Below are 23,142 nucleotides of genomic sequence, written 5' to 3'. Positions count from 1 at the left end.
AAGTAGCGGACCTAAAATGGAGCCCTGTGGAACGCCACATGTTACTGACAAAGCCTTGCTCTCGTGGTTGGCTAACTTAACAATTTGTGTTCTATTGGTTAGATATGATTAAAACATTTTAAGGGCAATGCCTTTTATTCTAATTGTTTCAAGCTTTTTTAACAGCAATTTAGGGCTCACAGTATCGAAGGCCTTTTTCAGATCGATAAAAATGCCTAGAACTATGTTTTTGCCGTCAATACTGTGTTTGACTTTAGTGACAATGTCAATCGTTGCAGTAAGAGTACTTTTCGGTCTAAAGCCATATTGTCGGACAAAGATAAAATTAATTGAGTCCAGGTATTGTTTCACTCTATTGCATAGTATTCTTTCCAGAACTTTTGACAGTACTGGCAGCACAGATATAGCTCTATAGTTTCCTGGATCTGTATTATGGCCTGATTTGAAAATTGGCGTAACCTTTGCAAGTTTTTGTGAATCTGGAAATATTCCATGTGCTAGTAAGTAATTGAAGCATTCTTTTAATGGATTCTCTATTTTGTTTACTAAGCATTTCACTACTTTAGTTCTTATGCAATCTATTCCAACACTTCAATTATTATGAAGGTTGGATATTATTTTTTTGTTTCATCGGTTGTACAAGCTTTAGAAGTAGATAGCTCCGTGCCAGCCTGTAGGGAAATTGCTGGCAGGGTATGAGAGATATCATTATGGTAGAACTTAGAATAGAATAGAAAAACTTTATTGCAACACAACACAATAGGAAAAAAAACAAGGAAAACAGTAATAATACTTAGTGCTAGGGTGCAAAGGCGGCATTATCACTAAAAGTGATCTTTTAAAGGCAACCTTAGCATACGAAGCCGATAAAAAAGTGGAAAGTGGATGGTGCATAAAGTATGTTTACAAAAAAATAAAAAAAATATGATATGTTATTTGCTAGGATAGGTCCAATAGAGAAATATTGATTAAACGATTCACAAATTTTGTAAGGATTAGTAATAGTTACACTATCAATTGGTTTGGGGGGAGCAGGAGTTTGTTTTTTGCTAGATAATTCATTAAGTTCCACATTTGTTTCGGTTTGTTAAGACATTTCATAAATTCTTTATAATAGTAGGTAAGTATTTTTAGTAGTTTTTATATATTCAGATACAGAGGCACTCTTTGTATTAAATTGCATTTTTAAGTTATCATCTTTTTTATTCTGCTTTAGTTTTACCCATAAATTATTCTTTTCATATATCTCTTTTTTTAATATAGAATTTTGGTTTTTAATATTTTACATGAATCTGTGACATCTTTTATTCGCTTTTATAATTATTGTAAGTCTTTCGTTGTAATCGTTGCCTAAATTATCCAATTCAGTTTCGTTCAGTAAGGTTGTCAGTTTTTTATAGTCAACTGCTTTATATTGGAGTCGTAATTTTTTGCGGTGGTTTAGTTTTGTTTATTTCCAAATATAATTGTTTATGGTCTGACATTGGCGGATCAATAAGAGCAAGGTGGAAAAAATCACGTTTCAAATTGGTACTAACATAATCTATAATTTATTTATTTGTTAAGCATTCCCTTGTACAGTATTTGCCGCTTATTTTATTAAGTAGTATGTAACCTGCACCTTTAATTAGCTCTTTATATTGTTTGGCCCTGGTATCCTTTGTTAACAAGTCTTTATTAAAATCCCCAAAGACGATGGCTCTAGTTTTTCCTTGAACTTGGGATTCATACAAATCAAGAAAATGCTGAAAGTTTGTGTGTCCCGGATTGTATATAACTCCTATGTCAATCGCATACTTTTCGAGTCGCAACCATAAATAATTATTTCCACCAGAATAACTTGATTCTAATAGGCTTATTTTGTTATGTTTGTAAGCTGAAACTCCACCTCCCCTTGAATCAGATCTATAGTTGTAGTAATGTGTCTAGTTTGGAATTTGTAGTTGCAAGGCTTGACCATCAGTACTTATCTAAGTTTCCGTCAACAAAATCACATTTAGTTTTATTTGTACCACATAATTTGTAATATAAATTAAAAAAAAAAAAACCTAATCAGTTTGACTGACATATTTAAAAATTATAACACACAAAAATATATTAAAGACATGAAGTTTTCGTAAAATATAATTATAATAATAAAAATATATTTATATTATCTGGCGATGTGCTCAAAGAAAAATGGCGGGAATCTGAATAACCTACTTTTTTATTACGGCTTTCGGCGTTCAGCCAGGCGTGAATGACAAATTTCTCTTTTTGAAATTAGACACATATCACGCATCGAGCAGTAGGTAATTGGCTGTCTGTTTGAAACCCTTTGCGCAGAAGGGATCGAAAAAAAAACAAAGGAGTGTTTGAATAAATTCAGTACAAAATTAAATCATCCGTTTTGCGATATACTTAATGCTTTTTTTGACTGTTGGGAATAAGCTCACTATTTCAGAATTTTAGAAAGCATGGAAATAAATGAAAATACTTATTTACGTTTCTTAAATATTATCAAGGATTTCGAGTGAAACAGGTGTCGATTGATCTATTTTTACACTTATGCAGTACTCGCGACCAGCCCGGCTTCGCATGGGTGCAATGTACCTATGTAATTCAGCGGGAGTATGAATGCTGCGCCCGCCTGCCGCGGCTCTGCTCCCGCTTTTGAAATCTCTGACATCCGCTAAGATATTCATTTTTATTAGATTATGTAAAAGGCAATTTTAATCATGAAATGCACTACGTATGTGAAGAATTTAATTGAATAAAGAATGATACGGTTTTCTACGAAATAGTAAATAAGTCATAAATTTTGAAGATCTACATATTTGGGCGCGTCAGGGAAAAATGATAAATTTTTATGATGCGCGCGCACAGCGTCACGCAAAACCGACACCCTGAAGTTAGCTAATGAAGAACCTTAACCGAATCCTAGTGAAGAACCTTGATTGCTTACGGACTGCTTTTTCTTGTGACTTACATCAGTGTTTTTGAATTGTTTCTTCGTGTTATTATCAGGAACGTACTATAAATTGAAAAAATAACTATTGCAAATGAGTATTTGCTGCCCATTGCATCCATGTTGAACTCAATTTTTAGATACAGAAATCACATAAATATGGCTAAAACAGACTAAAACATCATCAGCATCGAAATTCACAAAATTTGCTAAAATAGCTTAACAATTGTTTGACACCTAGAAAAAAAATGACTCGAAAAAAAGGAGAGCAGAACGATTAAGACACCAAAGAATTAAAAATGGCAAAGATGAGTACGCTCAAAAAAAAATTAAAAAAAAAGGGAAAAATATGAAAAGAAGAAAGATAAAGGAGTTAATAAGTCAGTTCAGCAAATGACACCCAGGTAGCAGCGGTAGGTTAGAAAAGTATGGAGTAAATAAAATAAATAAGCATTCTAAAATTAATTTTTTTCAAGTAGGCCTAATATAAGCACTTTTGAATCGTCAAGTTTGTAGTGACTCCACCGCCGGTTTTGAAGGCAGATTCTAAATTCAAATTTAAATTTAAATTCAAATCGTTTATTTGCAGATTGGTAGATAAAATATAGGGACAAACAATTCGCCTTAGATGGCATGCAAGAAATATATATGTTCGTACACTAATTCCTACTTACTACAATAAAAATTTTCTCTCAATACGTTCAAAGTTTATATAAAACGTAAGCTTGCAGAAAAATCCTATTATAACATTAAGGATTATTTAAACGATAAAAAAGCTTGGGTGTGAATTGCTCTAGCTTCATAGCTTAATTTACAATTACTGGAAGATGGTGATAACAAAAAAATAAATTTACCCGGCTAAGTTTGTTGTGGGCTCTTCTTAGACCAGGGCGCGTTTGGAACCCTCGTAGCTTTAGATTTAAGTTGGCGAACGAAGTTATCACCATCCCGTTCCAATTATGTAAACAAATATGTATGAACGCTTCATAAGTGCCTGTGATAGGCCTACATGAATAAAGAAATTTTGAATTTGAATTTGAATTTAATACTATCCTAAGTCAATTCACATTATTAAAATATGAATAAAATTTAAGACTGATATCAAAATTACAAATATCTAATCAATTATTATTCATGTAAAATTATTATCACTGTAAATAACAAAACTATAATATTGTGTCTGTTAAATATTCTTGGATGGTATAATAACATTTCCCAATAAGTAATTTTTTTAATCCTATCTTCAAAATCTACAAGATTTATATTTCTGTTGGCTAGTGACGCTGGCAATTTATTGTATATTTTAGGCGCCATAATGAAAATACTATTCCCAAATAAAGCTATGCAATGTGGCTTATACAATAATTTATTTTTCCTGCGTCCGCTATCACTATATGTAAACAAGTGATTGTTTTTTTTTGATAAATACCATTTTTTACTTCATAAATATACAAATAAGGACAAGTTATTGTTTTCAGTTTCTCAAAATACGGTTTACATGTATCACCCAAGCGACATATAGCTCTTAGACACTTCTTCTGACATTTAAATATTCGCTCTCTCTCAGACGAATTACCCCAAAATATTATTCCATATCTTAAACTTGCGTATTGTATGCAATTATAACCGCTGTCTGATTAACCACTTTCGACAGCATATATATACCGAGAAGAAGCCGTCAAGTAACTCAGCAGTTGCCCTTTTCCAACATAGTTTTACTAATAATTATAAAAAAATAATAAATAAATTTTAGTAATAAACAAAGACTGCTAAGAAATGACACATGTCTGATTATAAATAATTCATATTAAAAATAAAAATACCCACCTCAACGCTTCGCTTATGAGGCGTGCAATAATTAAATAAAGTTGTTTCTTAAAAATAACCCTAAATTAAAAGTCTATTATAATTTTTAAATGTCTATTATTATTATTATTATTAAATTCTTTAATGCACAAACAAAAACAAAATACAAAGAGCAACACAAAAGATAACAGTAAAAAAAAAAAAAAAAACACGGATAGGTGTGCAAAGGCGGTCTTATCGCTAAAGCGATCCCTAGCAGACAACCTTTGGCGAAAGTAGTTGTTATGAGGAACGTCTATCTCTCTTCCCTGTCCATAAAGTAACCTCCCCTGTGCATTTTGTCTGTACCCTGTAGTGAGTATTTACCCTGGTCACTTATAAAACGAGATAAAACCAACAAATTGGCTAGCCACTTTGTAAACATTTTCAACTTCAAAGTATTAATTAAAAAAAAGATGTATACTTAAGTATAAATATAAAAAAACGCCATGCCGGCACTTTATACAACATATAACCTTTTAACTTATAATGACCCATACTCTACTAATGTACCTTGCAGTTTAATAGTCGCATTACTTTTATAAAAAGACTATTTAACAGTGTGAGTTCTCATGTGTCTCACCAGGCCACTTCTCTTTACACTTGCATAAACGCACAAATTGCAAGAAAAAGGCTTCACACCAGTGTGTGTTTTCATATGATTTGCTAGATTACTACTATATGCCGATTTATAATCGCACGACAAACAAGAAAAAGGCTTTTCACCAGTGTGGGTTCTCATGTGACTTGCCAGATCACAATTATATGCAGATTTATAATCGCACAACAAACAAGAAAAGGGCTTTTCACGAGTATGAGTTTTCATGTGACTTGAAAGATTACCATTTCGTGCACATTTAAAATCGCAAAACTTGCAGGAAAAGGGCTTTTCACCAGTGTGGGTTCTCATATGAGTTTCCAGATTATGACTATTTGCCGATTTATAATCGCACAACAAACAAGAAAAAGGCTTTTCACCAGTGTGAGTTCTCATGTGTTTCTTCAGGGCACTGCTATAAGCACTTGCATATTTACACAACTTACAAGAAAAAGGCTTTTCACCAGTATGGGTTCTCATGTGACCTTCCAGACCATGACCACTTGCAGATTTATAATGGCACCACTTGCAAGAAAAATATTTTTCACCAGTGTGCTTTTTCATGTGATTTGTTAGATTACTACCATATGCCGATTTATAATCGCACAAATTACAAGAGAAGGGCTTTTCACCAGTGTGGATTCTCATGTGCCTCACCAGGGTACCGCTTTGGGCACAATTATAATCGCATAGATTGCAAGAAAATCTTTTGATATGCCTGTGTATTTGCATGTGTATTGCATAATTATTTTCACAATTAAATTCTAATTTGCAAAACTTACAAGAAAAAAGATTTACTTTAGTATGAGTTTTCACGTGTTTGACTAAGAGACCTTTCCGTTTGAACGTGATTCGACAAACATCACATATAAAGCATATTTTCTCAGTACTTGTGCGTAAATTATACAATGGCGCAATTGATTGAATATCACCAAAATTTTCTGAAAATTCACTCTCTGCTACTTCGAGTACATTAGTGATTGAAATAATGTTTTCTGTCTCATGGAATTTATACTGGTTTGTGGTCTGACAATTTAAATTTCTTATAGCTTTTTGCGTCTTCTGCGGCGATCTTAACGCTGCATATTTCGAATTCGCGAAAATATCATATAATTTGACTACACAATTTGGGAGTCTCTCTATGTTTGTGCTTATTCTACGATTGTTGTCAGAGAATTGGTCAACTAATTCGCCAGTTTTACTTGTAAGGACAAAATTATTCTTCTGTATTGCGACGGCTCCATCAGATGGGTACACTTTGTTTACGTCAGTAGTCGCAAGCCGCACGGAGAAAGAATTATCTGTAACCAAACATTTTTATATAAATAGTAATCGAAGGAAAAGCTTGGGTGTGAATTATTGTTCAAACCAGGTTGCTCTTCTAATAATTTTAAATGACAATGTGAGATTGTGATAACAAAACGTAGGAGTAAGTCGTAAGTAAGTCCTGTAAAACTAGTCGTTAGTAGAGAAAAAAAAAAAAAAACACCATCACCGCTTGTACAAGACAACACGCTCCGATATAACTAACGAGTCTTGACTTAATTCTGCTGAGGCCCGCACCCCCAGAATCGTAACGATAGGAGACTTGCTGCTAAAAGTGTTAATTTATAAATTTCCACTGCAGGTAATCGAAGGCTTAAATTCACAGCGCTCACCGTTGCGCCAGGGAGGTCGTCAAAAGGTCGTCAATCAGCCATGACTATGTGCAGATATGTTGTTTGTGGATTTGTTTGGTTGAAAATCTGACACCACCGTGGTCCAAGAAGGCCACAACGTACGTATATGCAAGTTGAACCATGCTCACTGGCGACTTACCCGAAGGGGGAGCCGAGTCTGCGGGAGGGGGAGAGACATCGTCCAGCTCCTGGACGCGCGGCCTGTAAAATTGACCCGTGTTATAACAGCTTTAGTCCATTTTTTCTTCATCTTCATCGTCGCCACGTCAACCAATGGACATCCTCTGCTGGACGAGAGAGAAGAGAGTTCCAAACACCAGGGTCATGTGTCACTTGGACTAGAAGGTAACTGCGACTCTTCCGATGTCATCCGTCCACACTTTGGGACCCGTCATTGCCACACGAGCGTAATTTTATAAGTTGTCAGTCGCGTGATATCATATTTAATATATTAAAGTATTTTAATTCAGTTGCTATCCAACTGTTAATTGTTAATATACGTTGTAATAAATTTTTCTGTCATTATTAGTTTTGTATCAATAAAAATACTACGGTACATATACACACATCGCCATCTAGCCCCAAAGTAAGCGTAGCTTGTGTTATAAATGAGATGACTGATGAATATTTTTATTAATAATATATATAAATACTTAGAACATACATAATAGGTTGGGGAAAAAGTATTTTCGAATTATAGTATGTAACCCTCCACGAACTAAACGTCATAGGGGAATGTTCCCCGCTTTCCTTTTTTATGCCTACCCAGGTCAAAAACAAAAATGAAATAAAAATATTTCATAATTTAGTTGACAACTTTATTATCTAATCATTAGTTAAACACTTCAAACAAGCTTCACACCATTATGTAAATAAAACAATTTTCCAAGAATATTAAAACACTTTTATTTTTATCTATGTATACTCTTTGACACACAATATTAATGCAAAAATCTTATAAATACTGCGATTTAAACAAACGTCAACTAACTTCTTAATTACATTAATACGCTTTAGGCGACTCCGTTATGTGCGGTTTCGCGCTAAAACGCCTCGCATTACGCAAGAGTACGTAAAACATAAAGTAGGCTTTAACTTCTCTATGGTGTCTTGACCGTGTGTCAAACGTAAGAAGAACGCTACCCAAAGGACAATAGATGTATTTTTCCGTAAAAAAATTATTAATAGTATGTACTGCAAGTGTTCTTAAAATTAAAACGATTGATTAAAATGATTCGTATTTTTTTTGTTTATCCATAGACCCCGATATACGCGAATTTCAGTCAACGCGATTTACGTATCCCTCGCGTAATGCGGGGTATAACTGTATACCGATTGATATTCCTTCAGTGAAGGCACCTGCGGTAAAGTTTTGTCTTTGGACCAAATATTACCTCCTTTTACTTGTTACTAGATAAAATTCTTTTCCATAGACAAACATACAAATGTACCACGTCCCATACGAGTGCCATTGCCTCTTTTACAGTCTGACAGTATCGACGTTCACAGTCAGTATGTCTTATTTCCAAACGCTATTACGCGTGGCCTCGAGTCATTTTGCACTAAGATAGCGTGTAACGCTATCGGACTGGCATCAGCAAATATCATATTATTGTTTTATCGTTTACGTTATAGTAGCCAAAATTAGATATATGATCTAAACAACTTTTAAAGTGTTAAAAGAATATTCCGGCCTTTCCCACACATCTCACGTATATCTGCATTTCTGCCAAATTTACATTAAGGCAACTCTCAAGTGGTTCTGTTTTGATGATAAATTAGGTATCCATTTGCCCACGTAATTTATCAGTACCATAAAGGTTTGTAACTCAAAAACGGTTTTGGGGGATCTAAAACTTTGAATAGTTGCCAAGTCTCATTACGAGTATAACGAGTCATTCACTGTTAAAACTGTAACACTGCTCCCGTGGGAAATACGTCATTCCGAAACAATTCAACTGTTTAAACATCGCTTAAAAATTTATTACTTATCTATGTAATTGAGTATTATCGTATATCTTTAAACGAGCAATTCTTATATATATATAGCATAAATATGTATTATAGTATATATAAGTTTATATCGGTATTTTTGTAGTTAATATGTAAACGTAGTATGTGTGTTCATGTAAGTTTTTTTTTTGTAAAATACTTTATGCACCATCCATTTTCCACTTTTTTATCAAAAAAAAAAAATTAAAAATTTCTTTATTCATGTAGGCCTATCACAGGTACTTATGAAGCGTTCATACATACATGTTTACATAATTGTAAGGGGACGGTGATAACTTCGTTCGTAACTCGTATCGGCTCTGTACGCTCAGTTTGCCTTTACAAGAACACAATTAGTGATAAATGATAATTCTATTCTATTCGATTCTCAATCCTTCCTCAATCTAATGATTTTATTCAAATTTCAAAAATGTTTTATTCATGTAGACCTTATCACAGGCACTTATGAAGCGTTCATACATTTAACATGTTACACTAATGTTAGTGACGGTGATAACTGCATTCGTTAAATTAACATTACAGCTAGAACGGTTTCCAAACGCGCCCTGGTCTAAGAGCCCACAACAAACTTAGCCAGGTTTTTTTTTGTTATCACCATCTCACAGTCGAGTTACTGATTAGCTATGAAGTTAGAGCAATTCATACCCAAGCTTTTTTATCATACATGTAATCCTTAATATTAAAATAGGATTTTTCTATAAGCTTACGTTTTATATAAACTTTGAACTTATTGAGAGACATCTCAAGGATTTCATCTGGTAATTTGTTATATAAAGATATACAATTACCCTTAAATGAATTACTAATTATATGCAGCCTAGTAAACTGCACTTCAAGTTTATTTTTACTTCTGTTCCAGTCCGCTTTCTTTTTAAATTTTGTTATATTTTTATGTACATAAACTAAATTTTCATATATGTCTTGTTTATGCACCGTCATAATTGTAGCTTCTTTAAATCTCTTAAATACTCTTTTGGGCCCATTGGACGGCCCTCGTCTGGCCCCATAATAAAATGCCGTAGGACAAAATGCTGCGTAAGTCACTGAAATACACAGTTGCAGTTTTTATATCTGTCATAATACTTATCATTTTTAACGCGTATGATGCAGAGCTAAGTCTGTTTGATAAATTATTTATATGTGGGCACCATTGTTTAGCATCTAACGTTATACCTAGAAGTATTGTCGTATCCACCAATTCCAATTCTATATAGCTATCCATGATTCTGTTGTAATTAGGGACAATTAACATGTCAACTCTTGTACCCCCAATTATATATTACAGTTTAAAGAGTCGTCATTATCAATGTTAAAGACATAATCGAATTCTTCATCATAATTTAAAGTATTTTGTGCATTTATATTATTCGTATACACCTTCTCGGTTTTTAAATGGCATTGTATCCTTGTGTGTTCGGAATAAGTCTTCATCCAGTTTCTTCTTTAGAGATTTAGCCCTGCATGTTTGCTGTTTTTCCACATTTAACGCACCGCTTTCTTCTTTCTGGACATTTCTCATCAAATGCTAAGTGATGCCAGCTACCACATCTAAGCGTACTGGTTTTCATTTAAAGGTTTTATTTTTAAATTTCTGTTCAATTTTGTTAACTTCCTGATAATTTTTATGTATTTGACTAAAATCCTCCAAATAATTCGCTTCAGCTATTACATCCTCAAGTGTCATTTTGTCTCCTGCTTTCAAAATTTTTTTCCGTAACTCATCCGAGTAACACCTTTCAGTAATTTGGTCAAGTAGCTGGTCGTCTTCATCAACAAATTGGCATTTGGCAGCCTGTTGTCGCAATCGCACAATAAATTTTTCGAATTCTTCATTTTGCTCCTGTTCAATCAGTCTAAATTTATGTCTTTCGAATCTTTTACTCTGTTTCGGCGCAAAGTAATCATCCAACTTCTGGATTGCTATTTCGAAAACATCTGTCTCCCCTTCCGAATCGTTCGCGGCATCCGCATCAGGAATATTGTAAAATATTTCTTGCAGTTTCGAACCACCCCAATGTAAAACGCTTGCTCTCTTCTCACTTGGTACAGTGACATTTGCAGCTTCCAAATAAATATATAAACGTCTCTTCCACTGTTCCCATCTGTCACACACTGACGTCACATCTCCCTCAGATTCGAATTTTTCTGGTGTGAGGTTGGCCATTATTTCCCTGTAAGAACACAAACACTTCCAGTAACTAAACGGGTGTCATCGGTCTAACTACTTGACTCGCCTTTTATATAAACCCGTATTTAACTAAACGGCATCATCCATTATTATTAATTACCCAAAATGCATCCCTTGTCACGGAATGAGCATCATCCGTTCTCTGACCTACTTCAATCGTCCAAAATACATCTAGTCAAGATACGGCATCATCCGTTTTGTGATTAATTCCATCATCCAAAAACATATAGTCATAATACGGGCGTCATTCGTTCTATGACTTACTTTCATCATGCAAAATACACCTAGTCATAATACGGTCATCATCCGTAATACACCTCGTCATAATAAGGTCATCACCCGTTCTATGACTCACTTTCATCATCCAAAATAATTATAGTCATAATACGGGCATAATAGGTAATAACGGATAACGATCCGTTCTACGAACCCTCGTAGCTTTAGTTTTAAGTTGACGAATGTAGTAATCGCCGTCAACTCACTTCTACGTTATATTTTACATGTAACGTACGCATCTAAAGTGCCATATATGTTCCTATTTGAATAAAGAAATATTTGACTTTGACTTTATGAATCACTTCCGTCATCCAAAATAATTATAGTCATAATACGGGCGTCATTCGTTCTATGACTTACTTTCATCATCCAAAATACACCTAGTCATAATGAGGTCAGCTTCCGTTCTATGACTCACTTCCGTCATCCAAAATAAGTATAGTCATAATACGGGCATTATCCGTTCTATGACTTACTTTCATCATCAAAATACACCTAGTCCTAATGAATACCTTTTCAAATTTGTTAAAACTTTGTACTTGTATCCTAGACCGCGAAAAATATATTAATCGAGTTTTTTTATCTGTTATTAAACTGGTTACAATCAATGACATCATCATGAGAATAACAAAAATAAAACAGAAACACAGGAGATTGAAATCTTCTAGGAATGACCACAACATGACTAATTAAAATAACCTAAAAGCTAAAAGCTAATCAACTAACAACGCAAAAGTTAAAATTGAATACCTGCAATACTACAAAGGGATGATAAAAAACGGAAAATCAAAAATTCAATTTAAGTAAGCACTACATGTCTGACATGTTTTTTAAATGAGGTCAAAGAACTACTAAAAATGTCACAGTTGTTTCTGTAAGCATTTAAAAGTGAGCGAAAGACAGGAGCATGTTGTCCTGCCATGGTCCGACAAAAGTAACTGAAACGGTTTCCGATTCTGCGGTGGACTAACAGACTGCGGTACACAAAACTACAACCGCTCCAATATTTCCGTTGACTCAATGTCTCAAAATATGTATAAGCAGTACTCATAGACTCGTCAAATGTACTGTTTGTATATATCACCTGTTACGAGATATCGGCTCTTTGCGCTACACACCGCACACGCACGTCCGTCGCGCTCCGTAACTCTCCACGAACTAACCGTCAGATGGTTAAGGCGTCGTCCTAATACAACGCGAATGTGCGATCATCGCGCGAATAAGCGATGCAACTATCGCGTGCTCGCGCGATAACAAAAACTGGTTGTCCTAATATTTAGCGAATAGCATAATGCGTGTTGCCAGTGATGACTTACGGATCCGAAACGTGGTCGCTTACTATGGACCTCATAAGAAGGCTCAGAATCACTCAGCGGGCGATGGAGAGAGCAATGTTGGGAGTATCTCTACGTGATCAAATCAGAAATGAGGAGATCCGTAGAAGAACCAGAGTTACCGACATAGCTCAGCGAGTCGCAAAGCTGAAGTGGAAATGGGCGGGGCACATAGTTCGGAGTGGTGTGGTGTGGTGTGGTGTGGTGTGGTGTGGCGTGGCGTGGTGTGGTGTGGTTTGGTGTGGCGTGGTGTGGTGTGGCGAGGCGTGGCCTGGCCTGGCGTGGCGTGGCGTGGCGAAGCATGGTGTGTCGCGGCGTGGCGTGGCGTGGCGTGGTGTGGTGTGGGTGGTGTGGTGTGTGTGTGTGTGTGTATATAATATTTGAATGCTATAAAAAAATATTGCTTTATATTGTTTTCAAGTAGCGTTGCCCTCAAACCGTAACGTCTGTGCGGAGACCTATTATCGCGACTTCGTCTGCGTGGACTTAAGAATTGTGTGTAAAGCTTCGCTCGTTAACAATTTTCAATCCTACCGCGGGAACTATTTGAGAGATTGACCTTTTCCATAGCATAGGTGACGTGCATACCAAATTCCAAAGCTGTCTGCCCGCGGCTCAGCTCGTAAACAATTTTCAATTTTCCCTCGGGAACTACTTAAGGAATCGGGATAAAAGGTAGCTTATGTTCTTTTTCTGAGATACTTATTATTATTGTTTCTTTGAATTTCAAGTTAAAATAGAAATTATTTTAATAAAATCGTGAAATATTATTTGATGTTTTTTGCTATTTCATGCATCACAATAAAAATAGGCATGGAATCAGACGGCAAAGTAGGAAAGTATACTATGATATTATAAATTTAAAATGCATATAAAAATTCTCGTAACCGACAGGATTTGAACCTGCGACTCTCCAGCAATCGCGGCCCGTGCGCTTTCTCCAATTAAGCTACGGCTCTCCTACCGTTGATGCCGAAATTAGTATATGCCTTTCACATCAGTCTTATAGAAACTTAAGTTAGCTTCATCTAGTAGGAAATCGCTACTTAGCGATAAGGCCGCCTTTTGTATTCTACTTCTGTCTTTGTATTTCTTTTGTTTTTTTTTTATTTTCCTAACTTCATTGTGGTGTACAAATAAAGAGTTAAATAAATAAAATAAATAAATAGGAAACGTTGCAGTTTCAATCTACTTTTTCAAATGTCCATATTACAATGAGAAACGTTTGAAACAGGGATTCTTGCCATACGGCAGTAGAATTGCATAGAATGGCTCGGCTCTCCTATATATTTTTTATTTATTTATACTCTTTATTTGTACACCACTCAAACAAAGAAACAAGACAAAAAAAGAACAAACACATGAAGAATGAAGCAGGATACAAAAGGCGGCCTTATCGCTAAGTAGCGATCTCTGCCAGGCGACCTTAGGATTAGGAAAACTAAAAAGAAAACAAATAGGTGGGGTACACTATTTAGTATATACATACAAATATCTACATACTAATACATAAACCAGACTACACAAATAAAAAAAAAAATTAAAAATACTATTGATAAATATAAAAAAATAAATATACATATCTTAATATACCATAAATACTTAAATATGAGTTTGAGTAGATAAATAAATAATAATAGTCGTCTTTACTGAGCGAGATAATGAGCCTTAAAAGCATTTTTAAATATGCCCAATGACTTCGACTGTCTTATGATCAATGGGAGTGCATTCCACAATTCAGTAGCTTTGACAGTGAACGAATGCTTATAAAACTTCGTTTTGTGGAACGGCATGCTCAAAGTCAGCGCACGACTCGATCTAAGTTCCGACTGCACTCCAAGAAATTTAAACTTCTCCTTAAGATAAGAAGGAGTCTTAGGATTAAATAACACACAGTACAGAAGTGAAAGTACATGAAGATCCCGGCGACGGCGGATAGGGAGCCACTTAAGCTTCTGACGAAATTCAGATACATGGTCATATTTGCGTAATCCAAATATGAACCGAATAGCTAGATTTTGAAGACGCTCAAGTTTGTTAAGATAGTCCTCGGTCAAATTAAGATAGCTTGCGTCCGCATAGTCGAGAATAGAGAGAAAAAGAGAATGTGCTAACATAACTTTAGTCGGGATTGGAAGAATGGATCATACGAGTTATATGTCAATTTTAGGGTAGGCAGTGCTTTTGCGCATGTATTAAGTGCACGCCACTGGAAACAAGAGATGATACATTGCTTCTTTATAATTACAAACACTTATAATATTTATAAAGATACTATGATACTGGTGCAAGTTTATACTGACTTGTTCCACGCCCCGGATGAGGGTGTGTTGTCCCAGCTAGAGCTCACAGCGGTCTGACTTTCGCACACTTGTGTTGTAATATTTCCCTCACTCTGTAACAGATAACAGATATGAACAAATTCAGAACATCGCCTCCACATACCATTGCTGATCTGGACATATCTTTGTATATATAATTCTTGTGTGCGTGTGTATGTCACTGAACTCCTCCTAAACGGCTGGACCGATTTGAATGAATTTTTTGGTATGCGTTTGGGTGGCACCCTGGATGGTTTAGATTCACAAATCAGCCCGACAGATGGCGCTGGGGTCCGCTTGTTTACTTATAATAAAATTGTAACTGGAAGATTTCTGTACATTTAATAAATTTCGAAAATTCTGATCGGGGCATACTTTGTAATCGACTAGCTGTTGCCCGCGACTTCGTCTGCTTTTGGTTTTGTTTCTAATTTAGATGTAGAACTAAAAAAAAAGTATTCAGTGTCGCAGAGCCTTAAATGAGGGGTTTGCTGCTGTCCGCTGAGGATTTCTGTCCTCTATCTCCAAACACAGTTTGGGCAAAATTAAACACATATTATAACTTCTATATTACAAAAATAATTATTTAAATTTATAATTTGTCGGGAGTTATTGTGTAAAATCGTCAAACACTTATCCACTCTCCCAAAGGAACCGAGCTTAATGTCGGGATAAAAGTATCCTATATTACTTCTAACACTTCCAAGAATATGTGTAAGTTTCATGAGGATCGGTTAAGAAGTTTTTGCGTAAAAGCGTAACAAACAAACTTACACTGACATTTGTAATATTAGTAGGGAACTAGGGATACTGAGTCCAAAACAGATTTTTATTTAATTTTTGTCTGTCTGTCCGTCTGTAGCAAATACGTATTGTATTTAAGATACGCATTGATTATTGAATTGTATTTTTACCACTTTATACTTGAGAACCCATAGCAGATCTCTTTTAAAGAATTCGCTGCGGGTTCCGCGCTTACTTGATCACGCACTGTCAAAGCTAACCATCTTTAACTATCACTGCATCAGTAGAAAACTTACTCACCTGGGTGCCATCATGGCATGCGCCAATAGCTTATTAGAAACCCCAAATACATGGAACAAAGAAGTTATCATTTACAGTGACATCAGTCAAGCTGTACTAAAGGCCCATGGAAGGAAGGATACCATAGGATACTTCTTCCCTGGTGAAAGAATGTAAAAACACATTAAATTCACTAGCTGAGTTAACAGAAGTGTCGATTGCCTGGGTTCCTGGCCATAAAGGAAATCGGGGCAGCGAAAAAGCAGATGAGCTAGCAAGAATGGGCGCAAGCATCCAATTTTACGGGCCTGAGCCTTGTTTACCCATTCCATAAAACATCACAAAAAGAGTGATAGAAGGCATCATTGTTTCTGAAGTCATTAGACAAGAAGAAGACAAAACAACTAATGTCACAGAGCAGAACCAATATAGCACTGGTAGCAGGCATAACCACAGGACATTGCCTGTTAAATAGACACCTAACGGTAATGAGAATTGCAGAAGGTCCATCCTGCCCAGAGTGTGGCGAGATGGAAACCAGTTTTCATTTCATAGCTGAGTGCCCCATGTACGCGCTGGTAAGATGGGAACTACAAGGTGAGGACAGTTTTAGTGTAGAAGACCTAGCGAACCCCTATAGGGGATATCCTGAGGTTCATAAAAGAGACTGGTAGGTTTCAGGTGGGGGATGCTGCCGGGACACCAGTAAACCTGTGTCTCAACATGGGGAATACCAGTAAACCTGTGTCTCAACATGGGGAATACCAGTAAACCTGTGTCTCAACATGCGGAATACCAGTAAACCTGTGTCTCAACATGGGGAATACCAGTAAACCTGTGTCTCAACATGCGGAATACCAGTAAACCTGTGTCTCAACATGGGGAATACCAGTAAACCTGTGTCTCAACATGGGGAATACCAGTAAACCTGTGTCTCAACATGCGGAATACCAGTAAACCTGTGTCTCAACATGGGGAATACCAGTAAACCTGTGTCTCAACATGGGGAATACAAGTAAACCTGTGTCTCAACATGGGGAATACCAGTAAACCTGTGTCTCAACATGCGGAATACCAGTAAACCTGTGTCTCAACATGGGGAATACCAGTAAACCTGTGTCTCAACATGGGGAATACAAGTAAACCTGTGTCTCAACATGGGGAATACCAGTAAACCTGTGTCTCAACATGGGGAATATGGTGGAATACTGATCACCCGTCTGGCGTCCCCTCTATAAATAATAATAATTGTCTTTATTGTGTCTCATTTACAATGGATTCTTATAATTTAAGGAACGGTAACAAATTTGTTAGTTAGAAACTGGGTTACAGCTATTAACACCCACCGCCGGGTTTGCTTAAATACAAAAAGACTAAAACAAAGAACAATTAAATAATAATAAATAAAATAATAATACTCACCTGGGTATGCATTCTCATATGATAAGTGTAATCGAGTTCATCGGTGAACTCTTCAAAACACTGTAAACATGCAAAATTATCATTTTCGTACTTGAACAGCTCTATCTTCCCATCCTCTTTTGCAAAGCAGGAATCATAAGGATTCTTGTTCGAATCTTTCAATAGACCATCTGATTGTTTCTCTGAACTGTCTGATAAGTTTTCTTCAGTTGTAGGCCACTATTTAAGAAAAAAAAAGATATTATCTTTACCAGCTCTATGCATATATGAAATGTGTTATTTTATTTAAAAAATATAATAAATTGTTTCCCAAAAAAGTCTATAACCGCAGCGTAAGAGAGATACATAGAATAGAAGTACCAATGCAAAAACTGTGTGTATACAAAAGAAATGTCTATTGCATGGCTATACAAATATAAAACTACTTACCATACCGTGTTAAAGATTTACCTATTAATAAATTAAAACTAAATAATTAAAACTTATATAACATTAATGATTATTTTGAAATAAAATTTTGTCTAATAAATAGACATTTCTAAATTTTTCATTTTTGAGTTGACCAAGAAGTTGACATTTACCTAATTTTACTATTAAAACTGAAACTAAATGGATTAATCTTAAATACATATAAATTGCCAAATTGAATAGATTTGTATACTAAAATAATTTTGCACGCCTTTATGGCAAAACATGTTTGGATCAATTTTATTTTGTATCTATTTACCATATATTATATGTAACTCATGTTTAATGCAAATAAATGAAATTATTATATTATTATTTACGGACGAAACCACTGCACTTACTATGTCTGATTGATTTAACAATTCCAATTCACTGTCAACTAACAAAGTGTCATCACAGTAACCGTTTGTTACTTCTAAGGTTTCAGTCAGGTCCACAGTTTCATCGCATTCCATCTCTTTATCTTCATCAGGTAGTTCTACTATGTCACAGCGGCCAGGTTCCAGGACTTTTGCCACAACATTACCCGTTAGTTGGCTCTTAGTACAATTTGTCATTTCTAAATGTTTAACGGTTATCTGAAATAACAAGATATGACACGTTGCTTTTTTATAATTTTTATTAGTGTTTACCTAAACTTGAAGGAATTATCAATTTTATAAATTTATAATGCATATAAAAATTATTAAAGCTAATTAAATAAAACTAAAAAGAAATTAAAAGCTACAGCTATCCAACCGTCGATGCCGAAATTAGTATATGCCTTTCACATCAGTCTTATAGCGACTGTAGCGTCATCTAGTAGCAAACGTTACTTTTTCAAAGGTCCATATAACAATGAGACACGTTTGAAACAAGAGATGACACATTGCTTTTTTATAATTTTTATTAGTGTTCTTACCTACACTTGGAGGAATTATCAATTTTATAATTTTAAAATGCATATAAAAATTATTATAAGCTAATTAAATAAAACTAAAAACTAATTAAAAGCTACGGCTCTCCTACCATCGATGCCGAAATTAATTGGAGAAAGCGTTCAGGCCGCGATTGCCAGAGAGTCGCAGGTTCAAATCCCTGTCGGTTCTGAAAACTTTTATATGCATTTTAAATTTATAAAATTGTAATAAGTTTATTACCGTATGTGTATGTGTACTTTAAATAAATTTGCATTCCCTGTGCACATAATGTCATTATAATAAGGAATATTAGTTTTTATGTAAATATTTCTGTACCCTTTTAACAGGCAAAGCTGACCCGATAAAAAAAATCTAGTAATTACATTCTCAGGTAGGTACAGTATAAAATAATTGCCGTATACAAGTAGCATACAAACACAAGCGTACTAATTATAAAACTCTTAATACACTTTTGCTTTAATACAAAATAGATTTTACTGTGTAAAAAAGTAAAATAGATTTTACTGTTTTACACAGTAAAATTTATTTTGTATTAAAGCAAAAGTGGAAACTAATAAGTTTACAGGCACTTGTTTGTACTTACAAATTCATATTTTTTAACGAGGTCCATCAGCAATGAACGTGCTCTCAAACTCTTTTCTCTAAACCCATCAATTTTTTTTAATATCTGACTACACTGCACGCAGACTGTATGCTTCAGGTTTCCTTGATCGCACAACTGAAACAATTGTGTTGTTAACAGTTCTATTAAATATTATGAAAATTAAGCTTAATTTGCTATACTCCGCGAACAGCAGGAGAATCTGTATGGTGTAATTTATCATTTCTTCAATCCTTATACTCCACACCAAACAGATCTTCAGCAATGTACCCTCTATGCACGTTTTGCTCCAAAACCGGAGCAACTTCAGGAGATGTTGACTTTACAATGAATAATTGTTAAGTACATGTACTTAACGGATCTTTAAAAGCATTTGACAAAGTGCAAAAAGATAGTTCAAACTTAAGGGTTTGAATTTTATACATGGCTTTCCTAATTAGGTCATATATTATATCAAGCCACTCCGTTTTCATCTCACACAAGATAGAACAAAGATTGTTAAATTGTAAAACAATGTTGTAAAAGAGCAACTGCTGAGTTTCTTGAAGGCTTCTTCTCGGTAGAATCTGCCTTCCGAACTGCTGATAGAGTCACTAACCACACATACTTGTCGTTTCAAAAGTGCTTATATTACCTACCTACTGATTATTGATTGATTGGAGAATTTTGATTGATTTTTGAAGACCTCCCTGGCGCAACGGTGAGCACTGTGAATTTAAGTAGGAATTCTCGGGTTCGATTCCTGGCAGGGACAATTTGGGAATTAATACTTTCTGAATTTTCTCTGCTCTGGTCTTTAATTAAAGTATACAAACTCAAAACTCACAGGATATCCAGTTAACTTTTCATATGCTTGTTCCAATTTGTGTTTACTCATTAGAAGGAGCTTGCTGTCAATGTCAAGGCACATCGTGCAAATCTGTAAAGAAAATATGCTTTTAGCAACATTACTTTGCAGTTCCGTGATATACAATGACCATAAACCTTAATTTTCTATCATGTATTGAAAACCATAAAACTGTAAACGTAGTACAGTGCATGTATCATTTCTTCAATCTTTATACTTCCAAAATGTTCCTTTTGCATGTTTTGTTCATACAACGTAGCTCTCTTTTAGGATATCTTGGATTTCCGCAAAGTAACGCCTGCTTCTATCCAATTACCTGCACTGTTGAAGGAATAGCGCCATTGGCAATTTGCTTTACACCAGTTTCCGTTTCATAAATGTCTTCACTGAGGAAATGCTGTGAGCAGACCACAGAAGTTTCGGGCAGGTAGTAAGCGTGTTCTTTGCCGAGGGCTCTGAGCCAAGCCGTACGGAGTTGCACCTCTCTGGGGAAACTGCAAACAAAATTGATGTATGGTCACAACCAATCATGCAGGAATGTTTTAGACAATAACTGCCGGTTATGTGTGTGACGACCACCCTGGCGCAGAGGTGAACGTTGCAGTTTAAAGTGGGCAAATCCAGGATCTTTTGAAACTCCTATAGACAGTAAACTTTAGAACATTCCGAGAACAGTGGTACTATATAATTCAAATATTACTCACGGATGATAACTTATCTCCTCGTGTTTGCCAGACGCCTCCGATGCGGAAGCATTACTGCAGAAAGCAACACAACACCGCACTTTATATTTTTTGTTTCTGTATTGCTTCATCGTTTGTAAACAATATATTTGATGGCGAATCAATATTTAGAGCACAGAGTACAGACCAGTAAATAATATAGAGTGACTACGGCCTGTCAAAGTCACTCTATCAGATCTATTATAATTATGGAGGGTAGAGGTAAGGAGAGTCATCTTATATGGGAGAAAAGTTGAAAAAGTGTCCAGTGTATGCGCTAAATAACAGTTCAAAAATCCTCCACAATGGCGCTGGTGGATGCACAGGGTATGGTATGAATGTAGCAATCGTAGATGTATTGAAGTATGCCGAGTTAAAAAATTTAATGTCATTATCGACTAAAGTAGTTAATTATTGAGAATTTCAACAACTTACGTTGTACAAAATATTGTGGTAAATATAACCTTACTTCCTTGTATCTCCATACTTCCTTGTTTATTTTTCAAGCCTACTCTAACAATATTTATATTTGGCGCTTCTTTTAAGAGTTACCCTGATGCAAATGTGGCGCCATCCTAATTTAATACATTTTGACGACACTTTTTCATATACACAGATGACTCTCCTTACCTCTACCCTCCATAGTGTCCAAACGTGTCAGTTCGGATTGTACAAGCGCTGTGAACGCAAGACGATGGATGATGATGTTTAAATTAGCAATTACATTTCTGTTAAAAAATAAGAAAAAGAAAACTTGGGTGCATCTATTGAGTCAAAATCTGAAGAGAGCATAGTTACCAGCATACCCAGATAAATTATTTGATTTCTGACCTAATATAACGAATGCGGTGCAACTTTACGTAACAAATGTAAAATAAACGTCAGACATGAGCGGCACGGGCGCGGTTCTGGATGGACATTTCCGAACGTGGGTGCCAAAATAGAATATCTTTATTAGCAAAATACTCGTTTTAAAGCTGTTACATATTTAAAAATTTTTAAGGTTACAGTGTATTACCATACGTGCAAAATTTAAGCATCATGCAAATGTCATTTTGATGTAAAAAATCATTAACAGTATAAAAGTTCTTATTTTAACCATTTTTTTGAGTTCAGATCAAAATACAGTTTTTAACACCCCTTGTAAACAAAATGTATGCAAGCGCTGCATACCACATGACATTTGATTATTTCCGAATAATTTACCCGAACGCGCGGGCTTGCATTCGAAACGTAAGTAGGGAATTTATTCCGTTAGAATAAATTTAAGAAAAGTGGCCGCCATCGATGTTTTTGTATATTAAGCATTGCTTTACAGTTCGATATCTAAGTGTCCGGTTATTAGGTAGATACCAACAAGTAATCTGTTATAAGAATTTAAAAAGTGGACGCCATCTTGAAGGTTTTTTGCTATTGAACCGATCGCTTCCACAATCGATGTTTGGGCGGCCTCAGGACCGTCCCTAGCCAACGTCGCGGCCGCGTGCAATTATTACCCTAGAGCCCTCTAGAAGCCGCGCGGAAAAATAAAGGAAATTATACTAAAAATAAACAAAATGAAAGTGGCCCGCGCCCGTTGCCCGTTGCCCGTTTGACGCCAACTAACGCTGAGGCTACCTGCGCTGATTTGGAATTACCTTTCCACCTCTTCCTTTCCACCGCGCCTTGGGACCCCAACGTCCATCGCTTCTCGCGCTATGCCTATCATACCTCATTGTAAAAAAAAAAAAACAATTCTGATTTTAATACTTTTATTTATAATCATCATGAATATTAATAAAATTAAATAACTTAAGCGCTATACTTCGTTAATTAAAGCGTAAGAAATGCATAACAAAAAAAAAAGTATGTGTTGTTTCAGCGAAACGCCCTCTCATTTCATTAGGTACCCTCCATTTTTTCACATTGTCAATTAAATTCATTTATTTGTTGCACATT

At 35.4% G+C, this 23,142-nt stretch overlaps 1 protein-coding gene across 2 annotated transcripts; it reads right to left on the bottom strand.

The window, feature by feature from the left end:
- Positions 1-4,984: 4,984 nt before the first annotated feature.
- Positions 4,985-21,344, bottom strand: LOC120635367 (zinc finger protein 28-like). 2 transcript variants are annotated; one of them, XM_039906362.1, is made up of 9 exons: positions 21,187-21,344; positions 20,799-20,976; positions 20,462-20,554; positions 19,618-19,752; positions 18,456-18,692; positions 17,647-17,865; positions 15,184-15,275; positions 7,209-7,270; positions 4,985-6,691 (listed from the first exon to the last, which is right to left on the bottom strand). In XM_039906362.1, exons 1-9 carry the CDS (start codon positions 21,294-21,296, stop codon positions 5,343-5,345), a joined length of 2,475 nt encoding a protein of 824 aa, XP_039762296.1. In that variant the 5' UTR covers positions 21,297-21,344; the 3' UTR covers positions 4,985-5,342. The 2 variants fall into 2 exon arrangements, with proteins under 2 accessions (XP_039762296.1, XP_039762297.1); XM_039906363.1 differs by lacking the exons at positions 4,985-6,691; positions 7,209-7,270 and adding an exon at positions 9,954-11,253.
- Between the last annotated feature and the right edge of the window lie 1,798 nt (positions 21,345-23,142).

The sequence above is a fragment of the Pararge aegeria genome, chromosome 26, assembly GCF_905163445.1.
Source record: "Pararge aegeria chromosome 26, ilParAegt1.1, whole genome shotgun sequence".
Lineage (NCBI taxonomy): Eukaryota > Metazoa > Arthropoda > Insecta > Lepidoptera > Nymphalidae > Pararge > Pararge aegeria.
The sequence above is the reverse complement of the archived record's forward strand: the minus strand, read 5'-3'. Positions and strand labels throughout refer to the sequence as shown.

Bases quoted from the DNA above. Each gene is read 5' to 3' on its own strand.
- LOC120635367 (XM_039906362.1), bottom strand. From the start codon at position 21,296: ATGAAGCAATACAGAAACAAAAAATATAAAGTGCGGTGTTGTGTTGCT. The intron at 19,753-20,461 runs GTGAGTTTTGAG...CAATTGTTTCAG, and splicing joins AAAAGTTAACTGGATATCCT to TTGTGCGATCAAGGAAACCT. The intron at 15,276-17,646 runs GTGAGTATTATT...TATCTGTTACAG, and splicing joins ATATGAGAATGCATACCCAG to AGTGAGGGAAATATTACAAC.